The sequence below is a fragment of the Anolis carolinensis genome, chromosome 6, assembly GCF_035594765.1.
Source record: "Anolis carolinensis isolate JA03-04 chromosome 6, rAnoCar3.1.pri, whole genome shotgun sequence".
Classification (NCBI taxonomy): Eukaryota; Metazoa; Chordata; class Lepidosauria; order Squamata; family Dactyloidae; genus Anolis; species Anolis carolinensis.
In genome coordinates, this window is record NC_085846.1 from 59,561,679 (window position 1) to 59,585,615 (window position 23,937).

At 42.1% G+C, this 23,937-nt stretch overlaps 2 protein-coding genes and 2 long non-coding RNA genes across 6 annotated transcripts in view; 2 read left to right on the plus strand and 2 right to left on the minus strand.

Annotated features, from left to right (window-relative positions):
* The window catches only part of itprid1 (ITPR interacting domain containing 1), an 80,201-nt gene that overhangs the window by 22,857 nt on the left and 33,407 nt on the right, over positions 1–23,937 (minus strand). For all 3 annotated transcript variants that reach the window (XM_008112821.3, XM_008112820.3, XM_008112822.2), the window contains 4 exons: positions 23,288–23,374; positions 19,441–19,643; positions 16,925–17,508; positions 14,233–14,287 (listed from right to left, as the gene is read on the minus strand). In XM_008112821.3, coding sequence (XP_008111028.2) covers positions 14,233–14,287; positions 16,925–17,508; positions 19,441–19,643; positions 23,288–23,374 — 929 coding nt within the window. The remainder of the gene's footprint in view (positions 1–14,232; positions 14,288–16,924; positions 17,509–19,440; positions 19,644–23,287; positions 23,375–23,937) is intronic.
* LOC134299966 (uncharacterized) lies at positions 5,835–14,226 on the minus strand. The gene is made up of 2 exons (XR_010007219.1): positions 13,920–14,226; positions 5,835–8,252 (listed from the first exon to the last, which is right to left on the minus strand). It is a non-coding gene; the product is annotated as an uncharacterized LOC134299966 (long non-coding RNA).
* LOC134299964 (uncharacterized) lies at positions 8,254–13,874 on the plus strand. Its single transcript, XM_062984298.1, has 2 exons — positions 8,254–10,291; positions 13,503–13,874. Exons 1-2 carry the CDS (start codon positions 8,675–8,677, stop codon positions 13,584–13,586), a joined length of 1,701 nt encoding a protein of 566 aa, XP_062840368.1. The 5' UTR covers positions 8,254–8,674; the 3' UTR covers positions 13,587–13,874.
* LOC134299965 (uncharacterized) lies at positions 14,267–19,255 on the plus strand. Its single transcript, XR_010007218.1, has 2 exons — positions 14,267–14,606; positions 16,153–19,255. It is a non-coding gene; the product is annotated as an uncharacterized LOC134299965 (long non-coding RNA).

A 23,937-nucleotide genomic window follows, 5' to 3' on the forward strand; every position in this document is an offset into this window, starting at 1 on the left:
AGGAGGCAATCAGAAGATCTCAGATGTCAGCGGCTTTTTTTTGAAGGCAAAGAAAGAGGGAGGCAAGTTTGATAGGTCAGGATGTTTGAGTGACAAACTGATATGCTTTTCTTATTTGTTAACGTGCAGGCGCATGGTAACATGGAAGAACGGGACCCAAGTGACCGGCTGACAGTGATAGCAGGAGGGTCACACATGAACTTCTATAGATATGATGTATAATTGTTCTACAGCAAACTAATGCTGGCAAACTCCCAAGATGTTGCCTTCACTAAATCATCATTATAGCACTTAGTGGCAAAGACAGGTTCTTTTCTTGCCTAAAGTAGTTGGTGAACTTTTTAACAACCAATTTTCCTCACCTTCCCAGGGATGTAAACCTTTGATCATTTCATTCCTTCATGGAGGAAATTAAAAATGTTAAAAGTTGTTTCCCCAGTGGCCCAGAAGACACAATTTTCTGTAAATTTTTTTAGCGATTTTCTTCATTGTGGGACTTTGTGTGAAAATTCTGGTACTAGATAAAGCAAGTACTACAGACACAGCCGATATAGTTGAGACATGATGCTGACCCACAACAACTCCTCCTGTTCAAATATAATTCCATTCTCCTTATCCATCCCTTTTGTTGTAGATTAACAAAAGGAGATTGTGCATCTGTTCCCCTGAACTACTGTATATGTCTGCATGTGTGAATGAGAGACTAAATATAGAAGCCATAGGATTTCATAAGAAAAAAAAAATCTACCAGGCAGGTTTTGATGAAATGTGACAAGGAAGGAAAAGGATTAAGTACATAATACCTTTTGTTGTGATCAGTAGCATTTGGCAAGCAACTACCATCTGTGAAAACCAACAGAACTTGCCCCGATGCCATCAGAAACAGGGAAATTGCTATGGTGTGTGCTTTCTCTCTCTCCCTCTCTTTTTTCTTTCTGTCTCCTGCCATCAAGCAATCGTTCCCATATGTACAGTACTTTACAGGAGGATAATAAACAGGATTCACACTATTGGAACACACTCAGTTAAGAAACATGCCAATTGCCTTCTCCACATATTCCCATGGAGCCAACATTTGTAGTGGGGAGTGGGTGGGTGGGAGAAAAAGAGGAGTGAAGGTGTGATAATTAAAAGAATTGCCACTTAATAAGTCACAGGAGCTAATATGTCAGCTCCGCATGCTGGAGAGGTAGAATGTACCCAGCTGCTGGAAAGCCTCAAGTGCGATTTGGTCCCTGGCACCACTTGTTGGGACAAGATGAATCACAAATGCTATGAAAGTGAGTTTCCAGGCTACCATGTGCCAGATGGAGGTGGTTACTTTTCTGATTGATTGCCTCTTGGGCTGCAAAGAGGGCCTCTCAGCCAATGACTGCTGCCATGTTGGCACAGTCTCTACAGGGATGAGCCCCATTCCTTCTTTGGTCGATGCCCCTGTGTGGCGTCTCTCTCTGTGTCTCTATGCATGCACCTTAGCTTTCCTGACGACTTCCGGAGGCCCCATGAATTTCATAGGATTTTGTAGGCAAATCATGCTAATTCCTTCCTTTGAAATCTAGCCAATAGCAATGCCTCTACTGCCTGAAAAAAACCAGCTGACCACAGCTAGTAAAAAGAGGGGAGACAATCTAGAAAAGAAGGGAAAGGAGACATAGGAAATCTCTACTCTGTTAGAGTGGGAAGTTAGTACTACAGTACTGACTATTGTGCTATGATGACTATTCTTGTTGCCCTAGTTTACCACTTAAACTACTACACCCTGCTGGTTTAAAACATATATGTGGATGCAAATAAGAGGCAGAGGACCATAACTGTGTTGTCCTATCCTTCGGTATATTGTGTGGGTTTCAGTTCCTTTGCACAGCCGAGTGGTCAATATCATCAAACAAGAATAGCTAGATACAGATAGCCAGCTAGATGCCAGTAAAATAGCATAGCCCTCCTGCTTGGAGCTAACTGCCCATCAGACATTTACTGGGGCTTCCTAATACAGGGCAGTGAGCGAGGCTTCATTACAGAACAATAGCGCTTGCTGCCAGAGCTTACAGATTTGAATAAACAACAAATAAGCAACATCTGCTCCAGCATATGTGTATGGTGGGGGGAAAAGTCACAAAATAAAAGAATTTGTAAATGCCAAAAGCAACACTAAACTGCCAGTGCAACTGTAGAGTGAATTTTTAATTGCACATGCATACAAGGCAGGCTGTGGGTATTAGTCTCACATATGTCTGGTTGCTGCCAACCTGGGAGTATAGATGAATTTAATTAAATAAGGATTATCCCTTCTCCCCAGTACAATTACTTATTTATAACAATGATACAATTGCCTAATAAAGAATTGTAATTTTTTTCTTTAAAAACATGCATGCATCTACACATCCACTTCTGCTCAAAAATACTCTGGTATTCCTTGTAAGTCATTTAGGGATGCCTGGGATTTGAGTGTCTTTTAGAATTAAGTCTGCATTCTGTGAACAGGAAGGAAAAGATAAAGGAATCTCATGACACAGTTAAAGAGAGAAGTAACAAGACTGAAGAGAAATGACATAGAGCAGTCAAGCAGATGGTATTTCACCAGATCAGGCCCGACTATTAGAGCACCAGTTTGGGGCATGTGTAGAAGGGCATCAAATGATGAGTTATTTTGCTTATTTCTATTAGATTGTTGCTGCTAAGGATTTTTTTAATGTCAGGAGTGACTTGAGAAACTGTAAGTTGCTTCTGGTGTGAGAGAATTGGCCATCTGCAAGGACATTGCCCAGGTGACGCCCCGATGTTTTTATGTTTTTATCACCCTTGTGGAAGGCTTCTCTCGTGACCTTTTATGGAGCTGGAGCTGATAGAGGGAGCTTATCCACACTCTCCCTGACTTGGATTCGAACCGGCAACCTTCAGGTCAGCAACCAAACCTTCAAGTCATCAGTCCTGCCAGCACAAGGGGGCTCCGATATAAGGATGGTGATAGGATCCTAAGGGCTTTTTTTGTCTTTTGACCTCATGGGTCAAATAATTTGGCTAGCTTTAAGTCTTGGCTATGCAAAAAAGTACTATTTGTTGCACTAATTCAGATAGCAATGTTTATTGGGTTACTTGAAATTTATGACAGAGTACAATTAGATCCAAGAGCTAAATATTCTGTCTCTGTGACCATCTGGGGCATTTATCAACTGTCAAAAATCTCAAGGGAAAAAAACCCAAACGGAAAGTGTGTAAAAGTACACATCTAATTTTGAAATACAGTTACACATACACACTCAGGCTCCTTCTACACTGCCATATAATCCAGATTATACAATCATATAATCCACATTATCTGCTTTGAACTGGATTATATAAATCTACACTGCCATATAATCCAGTTCAAAGCAGATAATCTGGATTTTATATGGCAGTATAGAAGGAGCTTCACACTAAACACAGTTCAGAGAGGCTTACAACTAAAATAGGAATTGCCTCTCTTGATGATCCCAGGAGAGGGCATTCACCCCTTTTTGTGGGTTTGGGGAATCTGGTGAAATTAAGAGCCACAAAGTACACAGTCCTAGGACCACATTGATATAAGCACCGAATTATAGACTTGGAAGCGACCAAAGGCCATCTAGTTCATACTGGATTATTTAGCTAAAACACTTCTGAAATATAGTCATTCCACTTCTGTATGAAAACCTTCTATAAAGGATGTCCACCCCCACTGAGGACTACATTACATGGGATAAGCATTTGGGATTGTTGGTTTTCTTTTAAGTTTCACAACACCCTGAGTCAATCTATTCCACATCTGAACCAATGCTACCATCTGGAGGTTGATCCTAAATAGGGGGAATTTTCATCTCACAATGTTAATCCATTGGTTGGTTTCCTGGAGTTTGTAGCAACAGAAAACAAAATTTGCTGTACCTTCTAGTAAGTGGACAACCATGGAACCAAGGTATACAACCAATCTGAACATTATTATCATCAGTCACTTCCATCTAATTAATACCACTGCTGCCCCTGTCCTAGCTTCACTTCAAGCAGAAGTTCAGCTGTTATCAGTTATCTGCTTGACTAACTGATTTCAGCTCAAGCATGAGCGCATTTTGTATTACAAAAAACTTCACTTTAAGGGCCCAAGAATTTTGTCATCTCCCCGCCCACCGCCAATGGATACCATACATTCAAACTCAATTCTTTTTTTTGACCATGTTTTAGAAATACATATCATAAAACAAATCAAAATGCCATCTGATGTGCTCCCATGCAGGATCAATCTATGGTTAGCAATGAGCAAATAGATGAAATTGTAAATCAAGCAAGTCTAGTCAATGTTTACTTTTAAGCCTTATCTGATGGTGTTCAGGCATGTCAGTTTGAACAGCACAAAGGAGCACAATAGCTGCATTATTACTTGCAAATATCACTTTCTGTTCCATACTTATAGCTACAAGTGCCAGCTGGTATGAGGGAGAATCGCAACAGCATCGGTATTGTAGCCATTTGACCCCTACATCTTTGTCTGCTCTCTTTCTTGCTGGTTGCATGTGCGGTTCCCCACTGTGACATTAGCAGAGGTGATGGCTAGGAGCTCAGATGCAGCTTGACTGACTAAAAGTAGTGTTTGTAGTGGTGACTAGGCATACTTTTCAAAAGATCACAAATGATTTTCGAGCTCTGGGAACAAAGCTAAAACTGTATAATGTACATGTGATCTTTTCATCCCTCCTCCCCGTTGTAGGACACGGCTCTACAAGGGCCGGAAAAATAGTACAGGTCATTTTGGCTTCCTTGACCATGGTCTACTCTTCCAAGAGGATGGACTACTGGCAAGTGATGGGGTGCATCTCACACAAGTAGGAAAACATCTTTTTGCACACAGACTCACAAACCTCATCAGACGCACTTTAAACTAGATCCACTGGGGGAGGGGAACAACAGCCTGGCAAACACTATATTACCCACGACCATAGGGAACCGCCAAAAGGCTAAACGGAGGGCTGCACAAACACAGCAAGGACCAAGTACAGAGAGCACAATAATCCCAAATAAACAGCTCGAGGGGAGGTCACAGGGGCTTACATGTCTTTACACTAATGCTCAGAGCATGGGAAATAAGCAAGACGAAATCCAACTCTTAGCACAGCACCACACATACGATGTCATAGGCATCACTGAAACCTGGTGGGATGACTCCCATCACTGGAATTTAACCATTGAGGGCTATAACCTCTTTCACAGAAATAGAACAAAGGGGAGAGGAGGGGGAGTAGCTTTATATATCAAAAACAGTTACGTTGCAGAAGAAATGCAAGACTGTAATCCGGGAAACCAGCTTGAAAGCATCTGGATAAGAATCAAGGGAACCGGGACTCAAAAAGATCTTGTCGTGGGTGTCTACTACAGACCTCCGAGTCAGGATGAAGGACTTGATGAAGCCTTCTGTCAACAGCTGACCAAACAGGCACAAAGAAGAGATATAGTAGTCATGGGCGATTTCAATTATCCCGATATCTGCTGGAAAACAAATTCAACCAAGAGTACAAAGTCCAACAAATTCCTCACTTGCCTTGCAGACAATTTTATGGTCCAGAAGGTAGAAGAGGCAACAAGGGGATCAGCAACTCTTGATCTAATCTTAACAAATGTGGAAGACCTGATCAATACAGTTGAAGTGGTTGGATCCTTAGGGGCAAGTGACCATGTGCTCCTGCAGTTTGCAATACAAAGGAATGCTGAAACTAAGACAAGTCAAACACGCATTCTGGACTTTAAGAGAGCTGACTTCCAAAAAATGAAGGAATTACTGAGCGGCATTCCATGGACGCCAATATTAAAAAACAAGGGAGTTAAGGATGGATGGGAGTTTTTCAAAAGTGAAATACTCAAGGCGCAAATGCAAACAGTGCCAACAAAGAAGAAAAATAAGACAAGTGCAAAGAAGCCAGAATGGATGTCCAAAGAACTTCTAACTGAGCTAAAACTCAAAAGTGACATGCACAAGAAGTGGAAAAGGGGAGAAATCACCAAAGAAGAATTCAAACGTATAGCCAACACCTGTAGGGAAAAGGTTCGCAAGGCTAAAGCGCAAAATGAGCTCAGGCTTGCCAGGGACATAAAAAACAACAAAAAAGGCTTTTTTGCTTACGTTGGTAGAAAAAGGAAGAAAAAGGAGGCGATAGGGCCACTGCAAGGAGAAGATGGGGTGATGGCGACAGGGGATAGGGAAAAGGCAGAACTGTTTAACACCTTCTTTGCCTCGGTCTTCTCAGAAAAAGAAAGCCATCTTCAACCTTAGCAACATGGAATGGACGAAGGATTGGGGGAAATCCAACCCCAAATAGGCAAACAAGTTGTCCAGGAACACCTGGCCGCTCTAAACGAATTCAAGTCACCAGGGCCAGATCAACTACATCCAAGAGTACTGAAGGAACTAGCGGAAGTTATTTCAGAACCACTGGCAATTATCTTCGAGAGTTCTTGGAGAACGGGAGAAGTCCCAGCAGATTGGAGGAGGGCGAATGTGGTCCCTATCTTCAAAAAGGGAAAAAAGGATGACCCAAACAATTACTGTCCGGTCAGCCTCACATCGATACCAGGCAAGATTCTGGAAAAGATCATTAAGGAAGTGGTCTGCGAACACTTAGAAACAAATGCGGTCATTGCTAATAGTCAACACGGATTTACCAAAAACAAGTCATGCCAGACTAATCTGATCTCTTTTTTCGATAGAGTTACAAGTTGGGTCGATACAGGGAATGCCGTGGATGTAGCCTACCTGGATTTCAGTAAGGCCTTCGACAAAGTCCCCCACGACCTTCTGGCAAACAAACTAGTAAAATGTGGGCTAGACAAAACTACGGTTAGGTGGATCTGTAATTGGCTAAGCGAACGAACCCAAAGGGTGCTAACCAATGCATCGTCTTCATCATGGAAAGAAGTGACAAGTGGAGTGCCGCAGGGCTCCGTCCTGGGCCCGGTTCTGTTCAACATCTTTATTAACGACTTAGACGAAGGGTTAGAAGGCACAATCATCAAGTTTGCAGATGACACCAAACTGGGAGGGATAGCTAACACTCCAGAAGAAAGGAGCAGAATTCAAAATGATCTTGACAGACTAGAGAGATGGGCCGAAACTAACAATATGAAGTTCAACAGGGACAAATGCGAGATACTTCACTTCGGCAGAAAAAATGGAATGCAAAGATACAGAATGGGGGACGCCTGGCTTGACAGCAGTGTGTGCGAAAAAGACCTTGGAGTCCTTGTGGACAACAAGTTAAACATGAGCCTACAATGTGATGCAGCTGCTAAGAAAGCCAACGGGATTCTGGCCTGCATCAATAGGGGTATAGCGTCTAGATCCAGGGAAGTTATGCTCCCCCTCTATTCTGCCTTGGTCAGACCACACCTGGAATACTGTGTCCAATTTTGGGCACCACAGTTGAAGGGAGATGTTGACAAGCTGGAAAGCATCCAGAGGAGGGCGACTAAAATTATCAAGGGTCTGGAGAACAAGCCCTATGAGGAGAGGCTCAAAGAACTGGGCATGTTTAGCCTGCAGAAGAGAAGGCTGAGAGGAGACATGATAGCCATGTACAAATACGTGAAGGGAAGTCATAGGGAGGAGGGAGCAAGCTTGTTTTCTGCTGCCCTGCAGACTAGAACGCGGAACAATGGCTTCAAACTACAGGAAAGGAGATTCCACCTGAACATCAGGAAGAACTTCCTCACTGTGAGAGCTGTTCGACAGTGGAACTCTCTCCCCCGGGCCGTGGTGGAGGCTCCTTCTTTGGAGGCTTTTAAGCAGAGGCTGGATGGCCATCTCTCGGGGGTGCTTTGAATGCGATTTCCTGCTTCTTTGCAGGGGGTTGGACTGGATGGCCCATGTGGTCTCTTCCAACTCTACTATTCTATGATTCTATGATTCTATGACACAAAGGAGGTGACAATCCAAGCAGGGCAGATGTGGTCAAGGCTATCTGGACAATAGACCTAGATTTGGCATGCAAGTGCTGAATCCAGAGCCTTTTTAAGGGAATAGGTAGACTAAGCTAACCTGCCCTCTAGATGTGCCCTAAGCTCTGTCTAATGGCATTTTATGGTAACGTGTAAAAATGAGGACTAGAGTTGTGGCATTGTGCATTATACATTGTAAATACATTCAAACTAAAGATACATGCTAAGAGTAGCATTTTATAATCCAAATTCTCAGTGTCAGAGATGGTGGACCAAAGGTGTATTCATCTTACCATCCTTATAGTGTGTCTCTATACCTTCATGTCATGGAACCCAGTTACAGGGCTTTGGTAATTCAGCCCTGTAACTGGGAGTCATAACATAAACAATCCCAGGAGCACCTGGCAGAAGAAGATAGAATATGCCTGGGAACTTGGGGCCGAAAGTATAAACAATTATAATTGGTTTAGTGTGTGAAAATGGTAGTAATGTGATATTGGGCGTGGGACTTGATGATGATATTTACGTGTGGTGTTACGTAGCATCAAAAGTTATAAAAATAGTTGTATGTAAACATTGGGTCATTCCTGACTTTTCCAAAGTCATGTGTTCTTCAATAAAGATTGGATTTGAGAGCAGCCATCTCTGATCTGCGTTCAGACTGATCCTTTGAAGTGAGCAGGACAATTAAGTCAGGAATCCAGTTCTCACCCTCCTGCAAATTTGCAGTGAAGTGATAATGAGCAGGGAAGGAGATCAAAGCCATGACGGAGCAAAGGGGCCTCCGCTGGGAGCTCTGCCGTTGGCAGAAGAGACATTGCAAGCCATAGCTTCCTCTACGGGGTACCCCAAGCCGGACGGCGTGACCCAGAGGATTCCCAGAGGGGGAAGAGGCGTTCCGGCGGCGGCAGAAACCAGTTGGGGATCTGGAGGAAGCATGCCGGAGACCGTGGCCGTGCGGTTATCCATCCTGGAAACTCATTTATCCAGGCTGTCGGATACCGTGGGGAGAATAGTGCCAATATTGGAAGAGAATCTCCAAAAAGAGCACATCCGATATGGCGCCGAGAGAGAGCCAAGCAAAGGAGGCGATTGGAGCCAGAGGGGACAGCGAGCTTCAACGCAGAGTCCCGCGGCGGCAAGGGACGAGGGAGACGAGGAATATTGGCAGGAGCTGGAGTTCAGAGACAGAATGGCACGCGAAGTGGAGCGCCAGCGAGCTCTGGGAACTCTGAGGCCGCCATCTCCAACAGAGCTCCCAACCCCCCGGATGGGCGTCGGGGTGGAAAGACCACTGGGGCCAGGGATCGGGTCCAGTGGATTAGCAGACGAAGGCGGAGAGGAGCAGGAGATCCAGGAAGAGGAGGAGGATGTGCAGTACGACGGGGAAAGGCGAGATGCGGGGGCTACAGCGAGGCCAGTATGCGGATGGGGGGAAGGGCCGACAGCGGCGGCAGGATTTCGGGAGCCGCGCAGAATGACCACCGGAGTGGGGCGCGGCGTGATCCAAGGAAACCCGATGCAACCCTTCCCCATGCCTCCCAGACAGCATCAACGGGCCGCTGAATGGATGCCAAGAAGGGAAGATCTCAAGCTAGAATACGGAGGGGAATCAGCCGAACTGAACTTTTTTCTAATTAGCATCAGGGGATACATGGAAGACAATGCACACACATTCCCCTCCGAAGCAAGCAGGGTTCGGGCCATCGGCAACACACTAAAGAGAGGAGCGGCCAGCTGGTATGTGCAATTACATGCCAGACAGGACCCATGCCTGAGGTCAGTGCCCCGCTTCCTCGCCGCACTGGAAAACCGGTTCAGAGACCGGCTAGAGCAATTGAGAGCTCGAGACCAGCTTAGAGGAATAAAGCAGAGGGACAAAACGGTGCCCGAGTACGCAGAGGAATTCCTCCACCTCGCGGAAAGGGTACCAGAGTGGTCTGAAGTGACCAAAGTGGAATTATTTAAAGAGGGACTACGCCCCGAGATTTTCAGCTGGGCAGCGCACAGAGATGACCCCGAAACGCTCCAGGGATGGATTCAACTAGCGGGGCGCGTTGAATCCACCCTGGCCCAAGTAAAGCGCTTCAGGAGCAGCGGCGGCCAGCAAAGACCGGTGGCGAGAGGTCGAGGAGAAACGAGGAAGCAGGAAAGACCCGGAGGGAGGCCGGGGATTCCCTCCAGAGGAGACGACAACAAACCTAAACCGGGATGCTTTGTATGTGGGAAGACGGGCCATCGAGCAGCAGAATGCTGGGCACGGAAGGGGGAGCCGCCAAAACCCTCAAAGCCCAAGCCAGCAACCGGGAGGCGTGCGGAGGAGGAGGTGCGAGCCCCAGAATCTTCAGAAAAATTGGTGAGTCGGGACAAACGCATGATAGTAGTGCCAATCTGCCTCTCGGGGCTAGAGAATCGGGCCACCTGCAAGGCATTTGTGGATTGTGGTTGTTCCAGGAATATTATAACTCCAGAGTTAGCAGGAGCGTTGAAATGCCAGCAGATGGCGCTTGACTCCCCAATTGCGTTTTCGCAGCTAGACGGATCAGTTGCTACTGGGGAAGTATCTACAAAGGAAATACGGGAGGTCCCATGTAAAATAGGCAAATGGGAAGGAAGAATATCCTTTGTGATAGCCCCTATTGCCACATACCACGTAATATTAGGGATACCATGGCTCGAACAGGCAAATCCCGAAGTAAATTGGAGAGGAAAGAGCCTAGCATTTAAAGAACAGCAGACGCAATGGGAGATAAGCAAGATTGCAGAAGAGGAGGACGAGGGAGATGAAGAAGGTGAAATAGACCCACTGCTATTGCCACCTGAATACAGAGACTTTGTGGATGTGTTCAATCAGAAAGAGGCAAGTAAATTACCTCCCAAAAGGAATATAGAAGTAGAAATTGAAATAACCCCCGGAGCAAACTTACCAAAACCAAAAGTGTATCCCATGTCTGTGCAGGAGAAGGAGGAATTGAGGAAATACATTGATAAAAACCTGGCACGGGGCTTCATTAAGCCATCCAATTCTCCTCTCGGGGCCCCAGTGTTATTCAGGAGAAAGAAAGACAACTCCCTAAGATTGTGCATTGATTATCGAAATTTAAATGCAATTACTAAGGACAATAAATACCCTATGCCCTTAGTAAAGGATTTAATTACCGTATTGAAAAAAGGGAGCATATTTACTAAACTTGATTTAATTGAAGCATATCATAAATTAAGGATCAAACCGGAGGATACTTGGAAAACTGCATTTTCCTGCGCATTCGGCCATTTTGAATATAAAATTTTACCTTTCGGATTAAAAAATGGAGGCGGGTGCTTTATGCAGCTTATAAATGAAATACTGCACCCATTGTTGTACAGAGGGGTATTCATATTTCTTGATGATATCTTGATTGTGACTGAAGATAAGGAAAAGCACGTGAAATTGGTCCGGGAAGTTTTGCAGAGACTAAGAGAAGCAAAGCTGTACGCAAAACTGTCCAAATGTGAATTTAATAAAACTCAAATTGACTTTCTGGGGTATCGGATATCTCCAGAAGGGTTAGCTATGGATCCAGCTAAAGTATCAGATGTAAAAGAATGGGGAGTGCCTCAAACAAGGAGGCAATTGCAATCGTTTCTGGGGTTTGCAAATTTTTATAGATCCTTCATAAAAGGCTTCGCGCAAATAACCGCACCCCTTACTGAACTTTTAAAAACAAAAGGGAAAGGAGAGACAGCAAAAGTAAAAGCTCCTGGCGCCAAACTAAGTTGGACGCCAGAATGCCAAAAGGCATTTGAAACCCTAAAAGAATGCTTCACAGAAGGACCCATTCTAAAACACCCCGATATCAGGAGCCCTTTCATAATCCATTGCGATGCCTCAGACTGTGCGTATGGGGCAGTACTATTGCAAAAGGATCAAAATGGGAACTTAAAACCCTGTGGATATTTGTCCCGGAAGTTCAGCGAAACTGAAAAATGTTGGCCGATATGGGAAAAAGAGGCACTAGCCATATTAAAAGCCTTAGAATGCTGGCGACACTTTCTCGAAGGAAGCGGAATCCCATTTGAAATTTGGTCTGACCATAAGAACCTCCAGTATTTAAAGTCCCCTCGAAAATTGTCCCCCAAACAGATTAGATGGGCACAATACTTCAGCAGGTTCGATTTCCAATTAAAGTTTTTTCAAGGGAAGCAGAATGTCTTGGCAGATGCTCTTTCACGCATGCCTCAACACGAAGGAATACCCACAGCAAAAGAGGGAACAATATTCTCTGACAAACAATGGGGCTTAGCTGTCAGAACAAGAGCACAAACCCAAAAGGAGAACACTGCTATGGTTGAACTCGACGGAAAAGATAATTGGGGAAACGAGCTGAAACAGTCTTATGAAGGAGACCAGTGGATCGCATCCAATGCAGAACAGGGGGAGCAGAAGGGGGGATTTTGGTTTGTGAACAAGAAACTGTATATCCCAGCAACATTAAGGATCAAGATTTTGCATCGTTTTCACAACAACCAGAGCGCTGGTCATACAGGAATTACAAAAACAACAAAAGCAATAGCAAAACATTGCTGGTGGCCAGGGATGAGGAAGGACATAAAAAATTATGTTGTTCAATGTGATGATTGTGCCAGAAATAAATCGAGAGGAGGGAAGCCAATGGGATTATTACAAACAGTAGCAGAACCTACCAGACCTTGGGAATGTGTAGCTATGGACTTTGTGGGGGAACTACCGGTTAGCAAAGGACATCGTTATATTTGGACAGTATTGGACCTGTTTTCTAAACAGGCCCACTTTATAGCACTGACGAAACTACCATCAGCCGAGAAACTAGCTGAATTGTACATAAACCACATTTACAAACTGCATGGATGTCCCAGTAGAGTGGTCAGTGACAGAGGAGTACAATTCACAGCAAAATTTTGGGAAAAATTCCTGGAAATGCTAGGAGCAGAAAGGAGTTTAAGTTCTGCTTTTCACCCCATGACAAATGGGGCGGTAGAACGTACTCAGCAGACACTTGGGCAGTTCCTTCGAATGTACTCTAACATGAGACAAAATGACTGGTCTCGGTGGTTGGCTTTTGCAGAACTAGCTTTTAATTCGACTATACATTCAGCAACAAATAAAACCCCCTTTGAAGTAGTTTACGGGTATGAAATACAGCCTCTGCCCCAGCTGCCAAGATGGACAGAGAATGAGGGAACAGAGGCAGGGAAATGGAAAGCGCAAATGATGGAATGCTGGAGTCAAGTGACTGCATCCTTAAAAGAAGCACAGAAAAAGTATAAAGTATTCGCAGACAGAAAGAGGGTGGAAGGTGATAAATTGGAGAAAGGAGATTTAGTGTGGCTAAGTACCCAAAACATCAAACTGGGGCTACCTTCGAAAAAATTGGGCCCTAAATATATTGGACCATTTAGAATACAGGGTGTTATCAACGAGGTGACTTTCCAGTTGGCATTGCCAAAAAGTTTAGGGAAAATACACCCTGTATTCCATCGTAGCTTACTGAAAAAATATATGGGTACTTTGGACAAAATGGACACATAGAATTATTGTTTTGTTTCAGGCTTGTGATGAAAGAAGAACCGAAGAGGAGGACGAAGAAAAGGAGGGCACCATGTCATGGAACCCAGTTACAGGGCTTTGGTAATTCAGCCCTGTAACTGGGAGTCATAACATAAACAATCCCAGGAGCACCTGGCAGAAGAAGATAGAATATGCCTGGGAACTTGGGGCCGAAAGTATAAACAATTATAATTGGTTTAGTGTGTGAAAATGGTAGTAATGTGATATTGGGGGTGGGACTTGATGATGATATTTACGTGTGGTGTTACGTAGCATCAAAAGTTATAAAAATAGTTGTATGTAAACATTGGGTCATTCCTGACTTTTCCAAAGTCATGTGTTCTTCAATAAAGATTGGATTTGAGAGCAGCCATCTCTGATCTGCGTTCAGACTGATCCTTTGAAGTGAGCAGGACACCTTCATGCATTGGGAGGTCTGAGGCAGAGAGGTTGGGGTTTGGACACACGTCCTTTCTTTCAATTCTATAACGTGGTAGTGTTTTTGTTTTGCCCAATTCCTTTAGACCTCCTAGTCATTTATAATCAGCTACTAGCAAGCCTCCCATAAAGTCCTCCCTGAAGGTGGTGTGGATTATTGTATTGTTTCAAGACATCAGGCTGTGAAGGAATGTTTGGTTGACCAGTTCATTTCTTTGGCATTTATAGCTCAAGGCTTTCCCATATGCAAACTTGTAAAAATATACAGAGCCATTTTGTTTGCTAATACCCACCTGAAGTGCTTTCAAGAGGATTTCCCCAGGAAACTTCATCTTCAAAGCTCTGGATCTGAGACAGAGAAAAACACTTCTTAAAGCAGTTTAGAGTTTTAATTATTAAATGTATATTTCTTCTCTTTTAACTTTAGGTTTTTAGACTAAAACAACACTAAACCATCCAGATGTTTCTCTGTTGTTGGTACATCTTTTTCTTTGATTCTTTTAAAATACACTGAATTTCACTTTTCATTTTTCAGGTCTACATCACACATGCCTTCCATATTCCACTATTGCTGGGAAAAGAACATCATGCCCTTTGGAAATCTGTCTATCTGTCCCAGTTCCTGGAGTTCAGTGTACAAGAGCAAGATAAAGAAGCGAGGCTTTAAGTGGGTATTTAGTGGGAGAGTTTGAAGGGGAAGCTCTGAGTTTTATTCCATTCTTCACTTAAGACTTCTAAAAATGTAGAAAGGAAGGAAGCTCATGTAGACAGTTGTGGTATGTTTGTGTCCTTGCCAGAGGATGTGGCTAGCTATACTCACAATAAGTGCAAGTTGATGGCCCTTTTAGAAGTAAAGGTTCAGCAGCAGCTTAAGGACCATGTATCTACACCTCAACATATTAGTGAAGAAAAGGTTGTCTTGGGCACCGTGGAGCAGACTGTCTGGGAGGAGGAACCCACAGGGGATGTCTCTGAGGAGGAGGTCACTTCTCAACACAGGAAGTAGACAGTTGGTGGGAAGCAGCACATAGAAGTAGAAGGACCTGGAATCATTCTGTCAGTCTGGAGGTACAGAATCAATGTAAAGCTCTATCCAGCATGAGTAATGATGTAGAACAGGGGTCCCCAAACTAAGGCTCGGGGGCCGGATGCGGCCCTCCAAGGTCATTTATCTGCCCCCCAACCTCAGTTTTATAATATAATATTTTTATATCATTTTTAATAATATAATATATTGTATATACATATAATATTGATAGTAATATTATAATGTTATACAATATAATACTAATAATAATACCATATACAGTAGAGTCTCACTTATCCAACATAAACGGGCCGGCAGAACGTTGGATAAGCAAATACATTGGATAATAAGGAGGCATTAAGGAAAAGCCTATTAAACATCAAGTTAGGTGATGATTTTACAAATGAAGCACCAAAACATCATGTTAGACAACAAATTTGGCAGAAAAAGTAGTTCAATACGCAGTAATGCTATGTAGTAATTAACGTATTTATGAATTTAGCACCAAAATACCACGATATATTGAAAACATTGACTACAAAAATGTGTTGGATAATCCAGAACGTTGGATAAGAGAATGTTGGATAAGTGAGACTCTACTGTAATAATATTAATTATACATTATATATTACATATATTACAGTATAGTGGTATAGTTCAATATAGTAATATATAATGCTAATATTGTGCAATGCTAATAATATAGCAATAATATATTGTATGTACATACAGCTTCTCTGAGTCCCCTTCGGGGTGAGAAGGGCGGGATATAAATGTAATAAATAAATGTAGTAAATGAATAAATAAATAAATAAATAATTTTAGACTTAGGCTCGCCCAAAGTCTGAAATGACTTGAAGGCACACAACAACAACAACAATCCTACTTAACTTGACTATCTCATTGGCCAGAAGCAGGCCCACACTTCACATTGAAATCCTGATAGGTTTATGTTGGTTACAATTGTTTTGATTTTTAAACAGTGTATTGTTCTTTCATTGTTGATGTTGTTTTGCATTACAAATAAGACATGTGCAGTGTGCACAGGAATTTGTTCGGGTTTTTTTTCCAAATGATAATTCAGCCCCTCTACAGTCTGAAGGATTGTAGACCGGCCCTCTGCTTTAAAAGTTTGAGGACCCCCTAATGTAGAATATCAAGAAGTGCAATTGTTTTTGTCTTCAAGGAATGTACAGGTGCCCCTGGAAGAGTCAGCACATGGAATGTCCCTGCCAAACCTCCAAGGAGACATGTGATGATGGAAAGATGCAGTGGTTTGCAGACCTGACAGGATGACTTGAGTTGTCTCCCTGGGACAAAAATCTGTGATGTAAGAGAGAGACCGGCAACACTTGTCAAACCCACAAACCATTACCCCAATCCTTTTGCTTCATGTGGGAACCAATGACTCCACAATGCATAGCTTTCAGGAGATCACATGAGATTATGAGCCCATGGGTAGGAAGCTGAAGGGTCTTAATGCACAGGTCATCATTTCATTGCTCCTTCTAGTTCAAGAACATGAACCAGCAAGGGAGAGAAGGATAATATATTTCATTGACTCTAAGGCACCATCAAATGTAAGGTGCACACAAATTATAAGATTTTATTTTAGGGAAAAAAGCTAATTTTCTTATAATATCTTTTAGAATTTCTTTTGCATGTATAGTACTTTTTTTGTTTGCTTCAATACATCTTTGTAGTGCAATCTCTCCTGTGGGGTGAAATGTTCACAAGTCATCCATATGCATATCTTTATTATTAACTCTCCCAGACTGTTGGGGAGGCACTAGAAGCAGGAAGAGCACTGAGCAAAAATAACCACTCATCTGGCTAAGGCTAGGGTCAAAATGGTGGGGATGTGGCAGAGGGCCAAAGGGCCACATGGTTCTCAGATCTATTATATAGTACACATCTCTGTCTCCTATCCATATGGAATATATACCCGTTTGACTTACCTCTTCCATTTCAAAGGAGTCTGCAGGCTTGCCACCAAAGCCAGATACTCTCCTGAGCATATGGGTCAATAGCAAATTGGATTCCTTATGTGGTCTGTCTTTAAGAGCCATCTCACTGCATGAAGGAAGGCGGGACTGCTTTATAGCTGGATGAGGCAATGCCCATGTTTTGCTAGCTCTGGACTGGGCGAGCTGAGTTATAGTCATTGCCGTTTCTGACTCTTCACTTGGGAGCAGTTCCTCTTTCAGACAGACCAAGGCAGTATTATCTGACAAGCTGGTCTTAGTCATGATATGTAGGTCTATATCAGCAGCAGGGCAGTAGTCTTCCTTGACCTTGCATGGACCAGCACTTCGGTAAACTTGAGGACCATGAATAGTTGTTTGTCTGGATGCTTTCCTCAGGAGCTGGCCTATCCTCCTTCGCTTTGTCTGTGTGACCACTGGTTTCTCCTTCAGAGAGTCTACTGCTGTCCTATCTCTTTTTTCATCTTCTGGCTTCTGCTGCATAGCACTGACATCATTCAACAAAGAGGAAAACGCACTGGTCACATGATCCAGGACTTCCAATTGTCGAAAACGCCCTTAAATTTGAGAAAAAGTAATAGTTCTAATGCAAAGAAAAAATGTATTTCTGTACAGAATAATTTTCACCTCGGATGTGTGAAAACTGGATACAAACTGCACATAAATATTCATTTTCTCCACAAATGGGAAGAAAACTGTGGCAAATATTCATTGCTTGTGAAGATGAAATAGTAAACTGCTTAGCTCACCCATTGCTCCTGAATTTTGAGATCTTCAGAGGAGGTCCTGTTCCATGTCCCAAGACCTGATAGTGGATACCTATAACTGGGATTTCTCGATAGTAGCACCTTGTCCAAGGAAATCCGAAGCCAAAGAATTAGGTTGGCTCTATCTCTTTTAATCTTCTGGTGGGCAACCAAAACAGTGCTGATTTGTATGGCATTCAGTGTTTGAAAATGTTGTTTTGAATGTTTCAAAATTGGATTCTAGGATTGTTTGAGACTGCTTTTAGGAATTTTAAAAGTGTATTCTAATATATTTTTAAATGGTTTGATCCTTGTATTGTTTTAATTGTTTTATTTATTCAAGCGTCCTTGTAGGCTAGCAAGCAATACTAAACAAATTAAGATCTTTACTTTCCCATCATTATAGAAATACAAAACTAAAACACTTTTCCAGAAAATCAAATTTTATGGACTTGGAACAATACACCTCTGTAATGCTCAGTTTTAAAATCAAGGTTTTTTTTTTTTTTAAAGATGTCTACCTTTTGAAAATGGTTGTGACAGAATTTTTTCCCCTTATCTTCTCAATAACTCAACACAGAGATTCAACAGGGAGGAATTAAGTTGCCTTTTAAGGTTACATTTGGATGCCATTTTAATATTTTGTGGTTATTTTAAAATGGTATTTCATAATAGTTTTTTTCTTTTCTTTTCTTTTTTTAAATATGTGTGTTAGAAACAGTGTCTACCCAAATTGTTATTTTGAATATGCTCTGAGATATGTCTGGGTGTCTTATTGGACCCTCTGCTCACAATGGAGGCCCAGGTCTCTGCTGTGAGCAGATCTGCGTTTTTCCATCTACGTCAGGCTAGGCGACTGGCTCCCTACCTATCTAGGAACAACCTGGCGACGGTGATCCAGGCGACGGTCATCTCGAGGCTCGACTACTGCAATGCCCTCTACATTGGCCTTCCTCTGTCAGTGATCCGGAAACTGAAGCTTGTGCAGAATGCGGTGGCTCGTCTTCTCGCCGGGGTGCCGGCGAGGTGGCGTATCACCCCAATTCTACAACAGCTGCACTGGCTACCGATTGAGTACCGGATTACTTTCAAGATACTGGTTCTAACCTTTAAGGTCTTACATGGTTTGGGGCCGCGGTACCTGAGGGCCCGCTTATCCCCCTACCAACCCCAGAGATTACTTCGGTCCGAAGACCAAAATTTGCTTGGAGTCCCTAACATACGCACTTATCATTTGTCTTCCACTAGGCAGAGAGCCTTCTCAATTGTAGCCCCTCATTTATGGAATGCCTTGCCAGTTGAAACTCAAACTATCCGAGACCTACTTGCCTTTCGGAAAGCCTGCAAAACCTTGCTCTTCCGACAAGCTTTCAATGGGTGAAAAACTCGGGGCTATATCTGTTTTTATTGTTGTTTTTATTGTTGTTTTTATTGTTTTTATTGTTATTTTAAAGCTAAGTGTATTGTTTTAATCTATTTCTGTAAACCTGCTCCGAGCCAAACTGGGAGTAGCGGTATACAAGTCTAATAACAAATAAATAAATAAATAAGAACTGTTCACCTGCATTCTCAACAACCCATGGCTTATAAAACACCTCCCTTAAAGAAAATAGCAGGTTAGCACAAAAATTACCTGTTGAGAATGGTTCATACTTGTGCTCTCCCTTTAAAAAAGGAAGAGTGTATTTTGTGAAGAAGAAATATTGAAATAGCACTTTTACCCTGCAGCATGTACTTACTTACCGCACAAATTGGGATTTTCCAAATCCATGCGATGTCTTTGTGCTTCAATAAAGACACGGATATTGATTCCTTTAGCAGCGGATGCACAACTGATGAAGCGGGAAGGGATTTTAGTACAGATGTCTGGCTCATCAGTGCCAAATCCCAAATCCAGCAAAACCTCAACTGGGTCCTTTTCAGAGAAATCTAGCCATTCAACGATGCTATGGAGAAAACATCAGAAAGAATTATGCCATTTGGCTAATGTGATCTCTTCTTTCACTAAGCTAGTCTACCGATATGTTATAAACCACAGTATTTACTCGAGTCTAATGAGCGATCAAATCTAATGTGCACCTCAATTTTCAAAACTCTGAAATAAAAAAAGGTATTTGCCTCTGAATGTAATGTACAATTTGTAATTTGGCCATTACAGTTGCTGCATGCTTAGAATAAATCTACCTTAACTGCCATGAGTCAGTGCTATGGAGTCATGTGGGCTGTAGTTTTACAACATTTTGATCTTCTCTGCCAAAGAATGCTGATGCCTTACCAAGCTACAAATCCCAGGGTTGCATAGCATTGAGACCTGACCATTAAATTAGAGATGCCATCCCTCAAATAGGAGCTCAAGATGCTCCTGAGGCAGCTTCCCCTTTTGCTTTGGCTCAGCAACAAGATTACTGTATTATGCAAATATAATGCACACCCAAATTTTGAGAAAGTAATCTAGCCCAAAACATGAGCATTAGATTTGAGTAAATTGGTATCTCACATTGTATCGCATTAATGTATATCTGAATATACAATTTGTAGCTAGATTTTATATATATATATATATATATATATATATATATATATATATATATATACCTAGGAGGCAAACACTGATGAAATTTGTATCTTGTTTTCAGTTCAGATCTATTTAGACATGAGTTTAAGAAATCAAGACAAGGGATGTTTCATAATCATTGCCCCTGCCAAAGATTTACAATAAATACTTTGCTGGTTATTAAATCCAACTACATTTCATGTTGGGAATGTTTGGCATATTTTATGTAGAAACATAGTCATTAAGTAGCTAGAATTGTGCCTCTTTTTAATACCAGAGTTTCTCATGGGAGACTTGCAAAGACCATGAGACAAAAGCATGACAGAATTCAACTTTTACCACACCCAGAATACGAATGCATGGATCAATAAGCCCTAACAGGGATGAAAGAGAAGATGGCACAAGACTTAATGAGAATTAGGAAAGATAGCTATGGAAAGGAACTCTTGGGATGGTTTTTCACATTTCAGTACCTTTTTTTGAAATTTTGTTTGAGTGAAATAATTGTATTTTTTTTCCCAAAAATGACAGTGATGTGCTGGAAAATTAAATGCAAATGTGCATTGGTATTTTCACTCCTCTCAGGTGAAAAAAATCCCATGACAGCTGACAATATTATCAGCAAGAAAGTGGAAATTTTTCCCAATCATGGCTGAAAAAAAAACCTATTATTTTTACATCCCTGCTAGCACGCTCTCTCCATTATATCCAACTACTGGTCCACCTCTCCTCTTCTGTACATTCCTCCATCTTCTGGTTTCCCTGGCTTTATCAATTACAGGCACAAATGTACAAAAGATGACTAGCCCCACTCTGGCCTATCAAGCATGAGTATGGCTGTAGTTTGAGAATGAACATCATATAATGGGAAGGCTACATTTTCCAACACTCCTGACATCTTGCTTTGGGTTTTGGTCAGAGGCAGTCCAACCGCCAGGCGAGGTAGGCTTTTGCCTGTGGCGCCATCATCCCAGGGATGCCATTGAGGCCCCGGGAGGATGGCACCACCCCCGTCTCCTCCTCCTTTCTGGGCCTTCCTGTGGGGGGCAGGGCTGCGTGTGTGGGGGGGTCCAGGCCACGTGCACCACCTGCCTCTGCCTCCCACACCATGCAGCCCCGCCCCCTGCACAGCCCCGCTCCCTGCACCATGCGGCCCCACCCCCCAACGCCACGGGGGGGGGGCGGCAAAATTACCTTTGCCTACTACAGAAAATTACCTAAAGACGGCTCTGGTTTTGGTGATATGGCAAATCCCACAAGGAGGGAACTAAACTGTGGTGCTTCCTCTCTTACACTGCCATTGGATCAATAAGAAAGGATGTACACTTTTTGGGTTCGAGGAACAGACATTTTTTTCAACTCAGATTAAAATCCAAGCTTCTTAAAAACTTTCGGAACTGTAATACTTCACTGTCTTTGAGGCAAGCAATACAAGTGAATGACATTCATTATCCAAAACATTTAAATAAAGAGAAAGTTTTTAAAAGTGGATTTTATTTACATGCAATTATTGGATTCCCAGGATTCCCCATGAATACCAAAACCCGTGGATACTCAAGTCCCATTAAATACAATTACATTTTAAAATGGTATCCTTTATATAAAATGGCAAAATCAAGGTTGGAATTTTAGATTTTAAAGATATATATTTTCAAGCTGTGTATGGTTGAATGTGTGGAGAGTGATGGTATATTAAAGCCCCCTCCACACAGCTGCATAAAATCCACTTAGCTTCTCAAAGTCAGGGACAGCAAGATCTCAAAAGAAGTTTCTTTTCTGCTCTTATTGAAGTTGATATTTTATTATAAGAAACAAAGACCATTTAAGTCTTTGGCCCTGTATAAAATCCACATTGAACTGGATTATATGGCAGTGGGTAATTTAGTTCAAATCAGATATTGTGGGTTATCTGCTATGATATTCTGGGTTATATGGCTGTGTGGAAGGGCCCCCAGTTTCTTGGCTAATAAGGGGCATGGCCTCTGCCAGCATTGAAATTACTCAATACTAAATTGGCAACATCTCAGATGGAATGTAGGTCCATAACTTTAACATCATTACTACTCTCCTCCTGTATGATTTATACAATCTTTGCCTGATGAAGAAGTTTCAAAAGCTTGTAGGACATATGTTATGGTTTGAAATTGACCCAAATAATATCACTGATGCTTCAAGATCAGTGATTCTCAACGTGTGGGTCCCCAGATGTTTTGACCTTCAACTCCCAGAAATCCTAACAGCTGGTAAACTGGCTAGGATTTCTGGGAGTTGTAGGCCAAAACACCTGGGGACCCACAGATTGAAAACTACTGTTCTAGATGGTGAATTTTGTTGTAAGCCTTTCACAGTACATAATGAACTTGGAGCACCAGACTTTGATATTTATAGAACATTCTGAACATTCCTAAATATAACTAAGTAGGCTTATTCTGTGTGAAAAGAGAAGTATCTGAGCATGAAGATTAAATCCAGCTAAATGGGAAATCTCCTGATGTACAAATGATCAGAACCATTCCCAAGAATAAAATAATTTAGTAAAAGAGGCCAACCTAATTTCATATGTGCCTGCCTATGAATTATGAACATTTATATAGGTAAATGATTTACAGTTTGAGTGATGTGGCTTATACTGTAAAACAGAATAGGAATAGTTGTTTAGAGGATTTTGGACTCATACTTTATTGTTGATCCCGATGGTTAGGACTGGTGGGAACTGCAGTCCAACAATATCTGGGGAACCACTTGGTTTGCACTCTTGGTGTGAAAGTTACGTGTGTGCGCATCTGCCTTTGAGTTACCTGTTGACTTATGATGATCTCATGAATTCCATAGGGTTTCTTAGGAAAGGAATATGCAGAGGTGGTTTTGCCAATTCCATCTTTTGAAATATAGTCTACAGCAGCTAGTATTCATTGGTGACCTCACATCTATGTAGTAACTCTGCTTAGTTTCCAAGATCAGATGGGATCTGGTGCCTTTAAGGTGTTTAGGCTATGATGTAAAAGTTATAAATATTGAAATCAGACCAACACTGACCTTTTTGGAGTACTGGGGAGAGGATGAGATGAGTTTGCACTGTTCCATCGTGAGAGAGCAGGCATTTCTGAAAATCTATGCAAGGATCTGCAGAAAGGGAATGCAGAATTAATGTTTGTTGATATGTGAGGTTCTCCAGGACATCATTATAGTTTCGTTTTGGAGCAAACATTTGCATCTTGATTTTAATTCAAAATGTTACTATGTAGGAGCATGTCTGAGACTATGGCAAACACATTTATTCTCAGGAACAGTATGTTACAGTAAGTGTTAGAATGTAGGTGTTAAGGTACCGGTAAATGCTAATTATAAAGGTGGCAAATCTTCTTTGGTTTTGACAGATGGTGTATCTTCAGGAGTCTTTGGGGAACACACTTTCTCTAGCCACCTACCTTCAAGAAAGATATAAGGCATGAAGCTTTTAATAAAGCTCCATGCAGAATATATATAGTAAAGGGTATTGAAGGAAGTTTCTTTCTTTACTTTGGTTAAGATTTCTGGCCATTATCTGTTAAGTAGTTTGTTTCTTTTAAGGGACTATGAGGATTTTGACTGTGAAGTCTTTCAAAGCACAATGTTCTCCATCTGCCTCTTACTGCTATAACCACAAATATCCTTTAGTCTTAGGTATCCTTTTCTTAGGTACAATG

Bases quoted from the DNA above. Each gene is read 5' to 3' on its own strand.
- LOC134299964 (XM_062984298.1), top strand. From the start codon at position 8,675: ATGAGCAGGGAAGGAGATCAAAGCCATGACGGAGCAAAGGGGCCTCCG. The intron at 10,292-13,502 runs GTGAGTCGGGAC...GTTTTGTTTCAG, and splicing joins CAGAATCTTCAGAAAAATTG to GCTTGTGATGAAAGAAGAAC.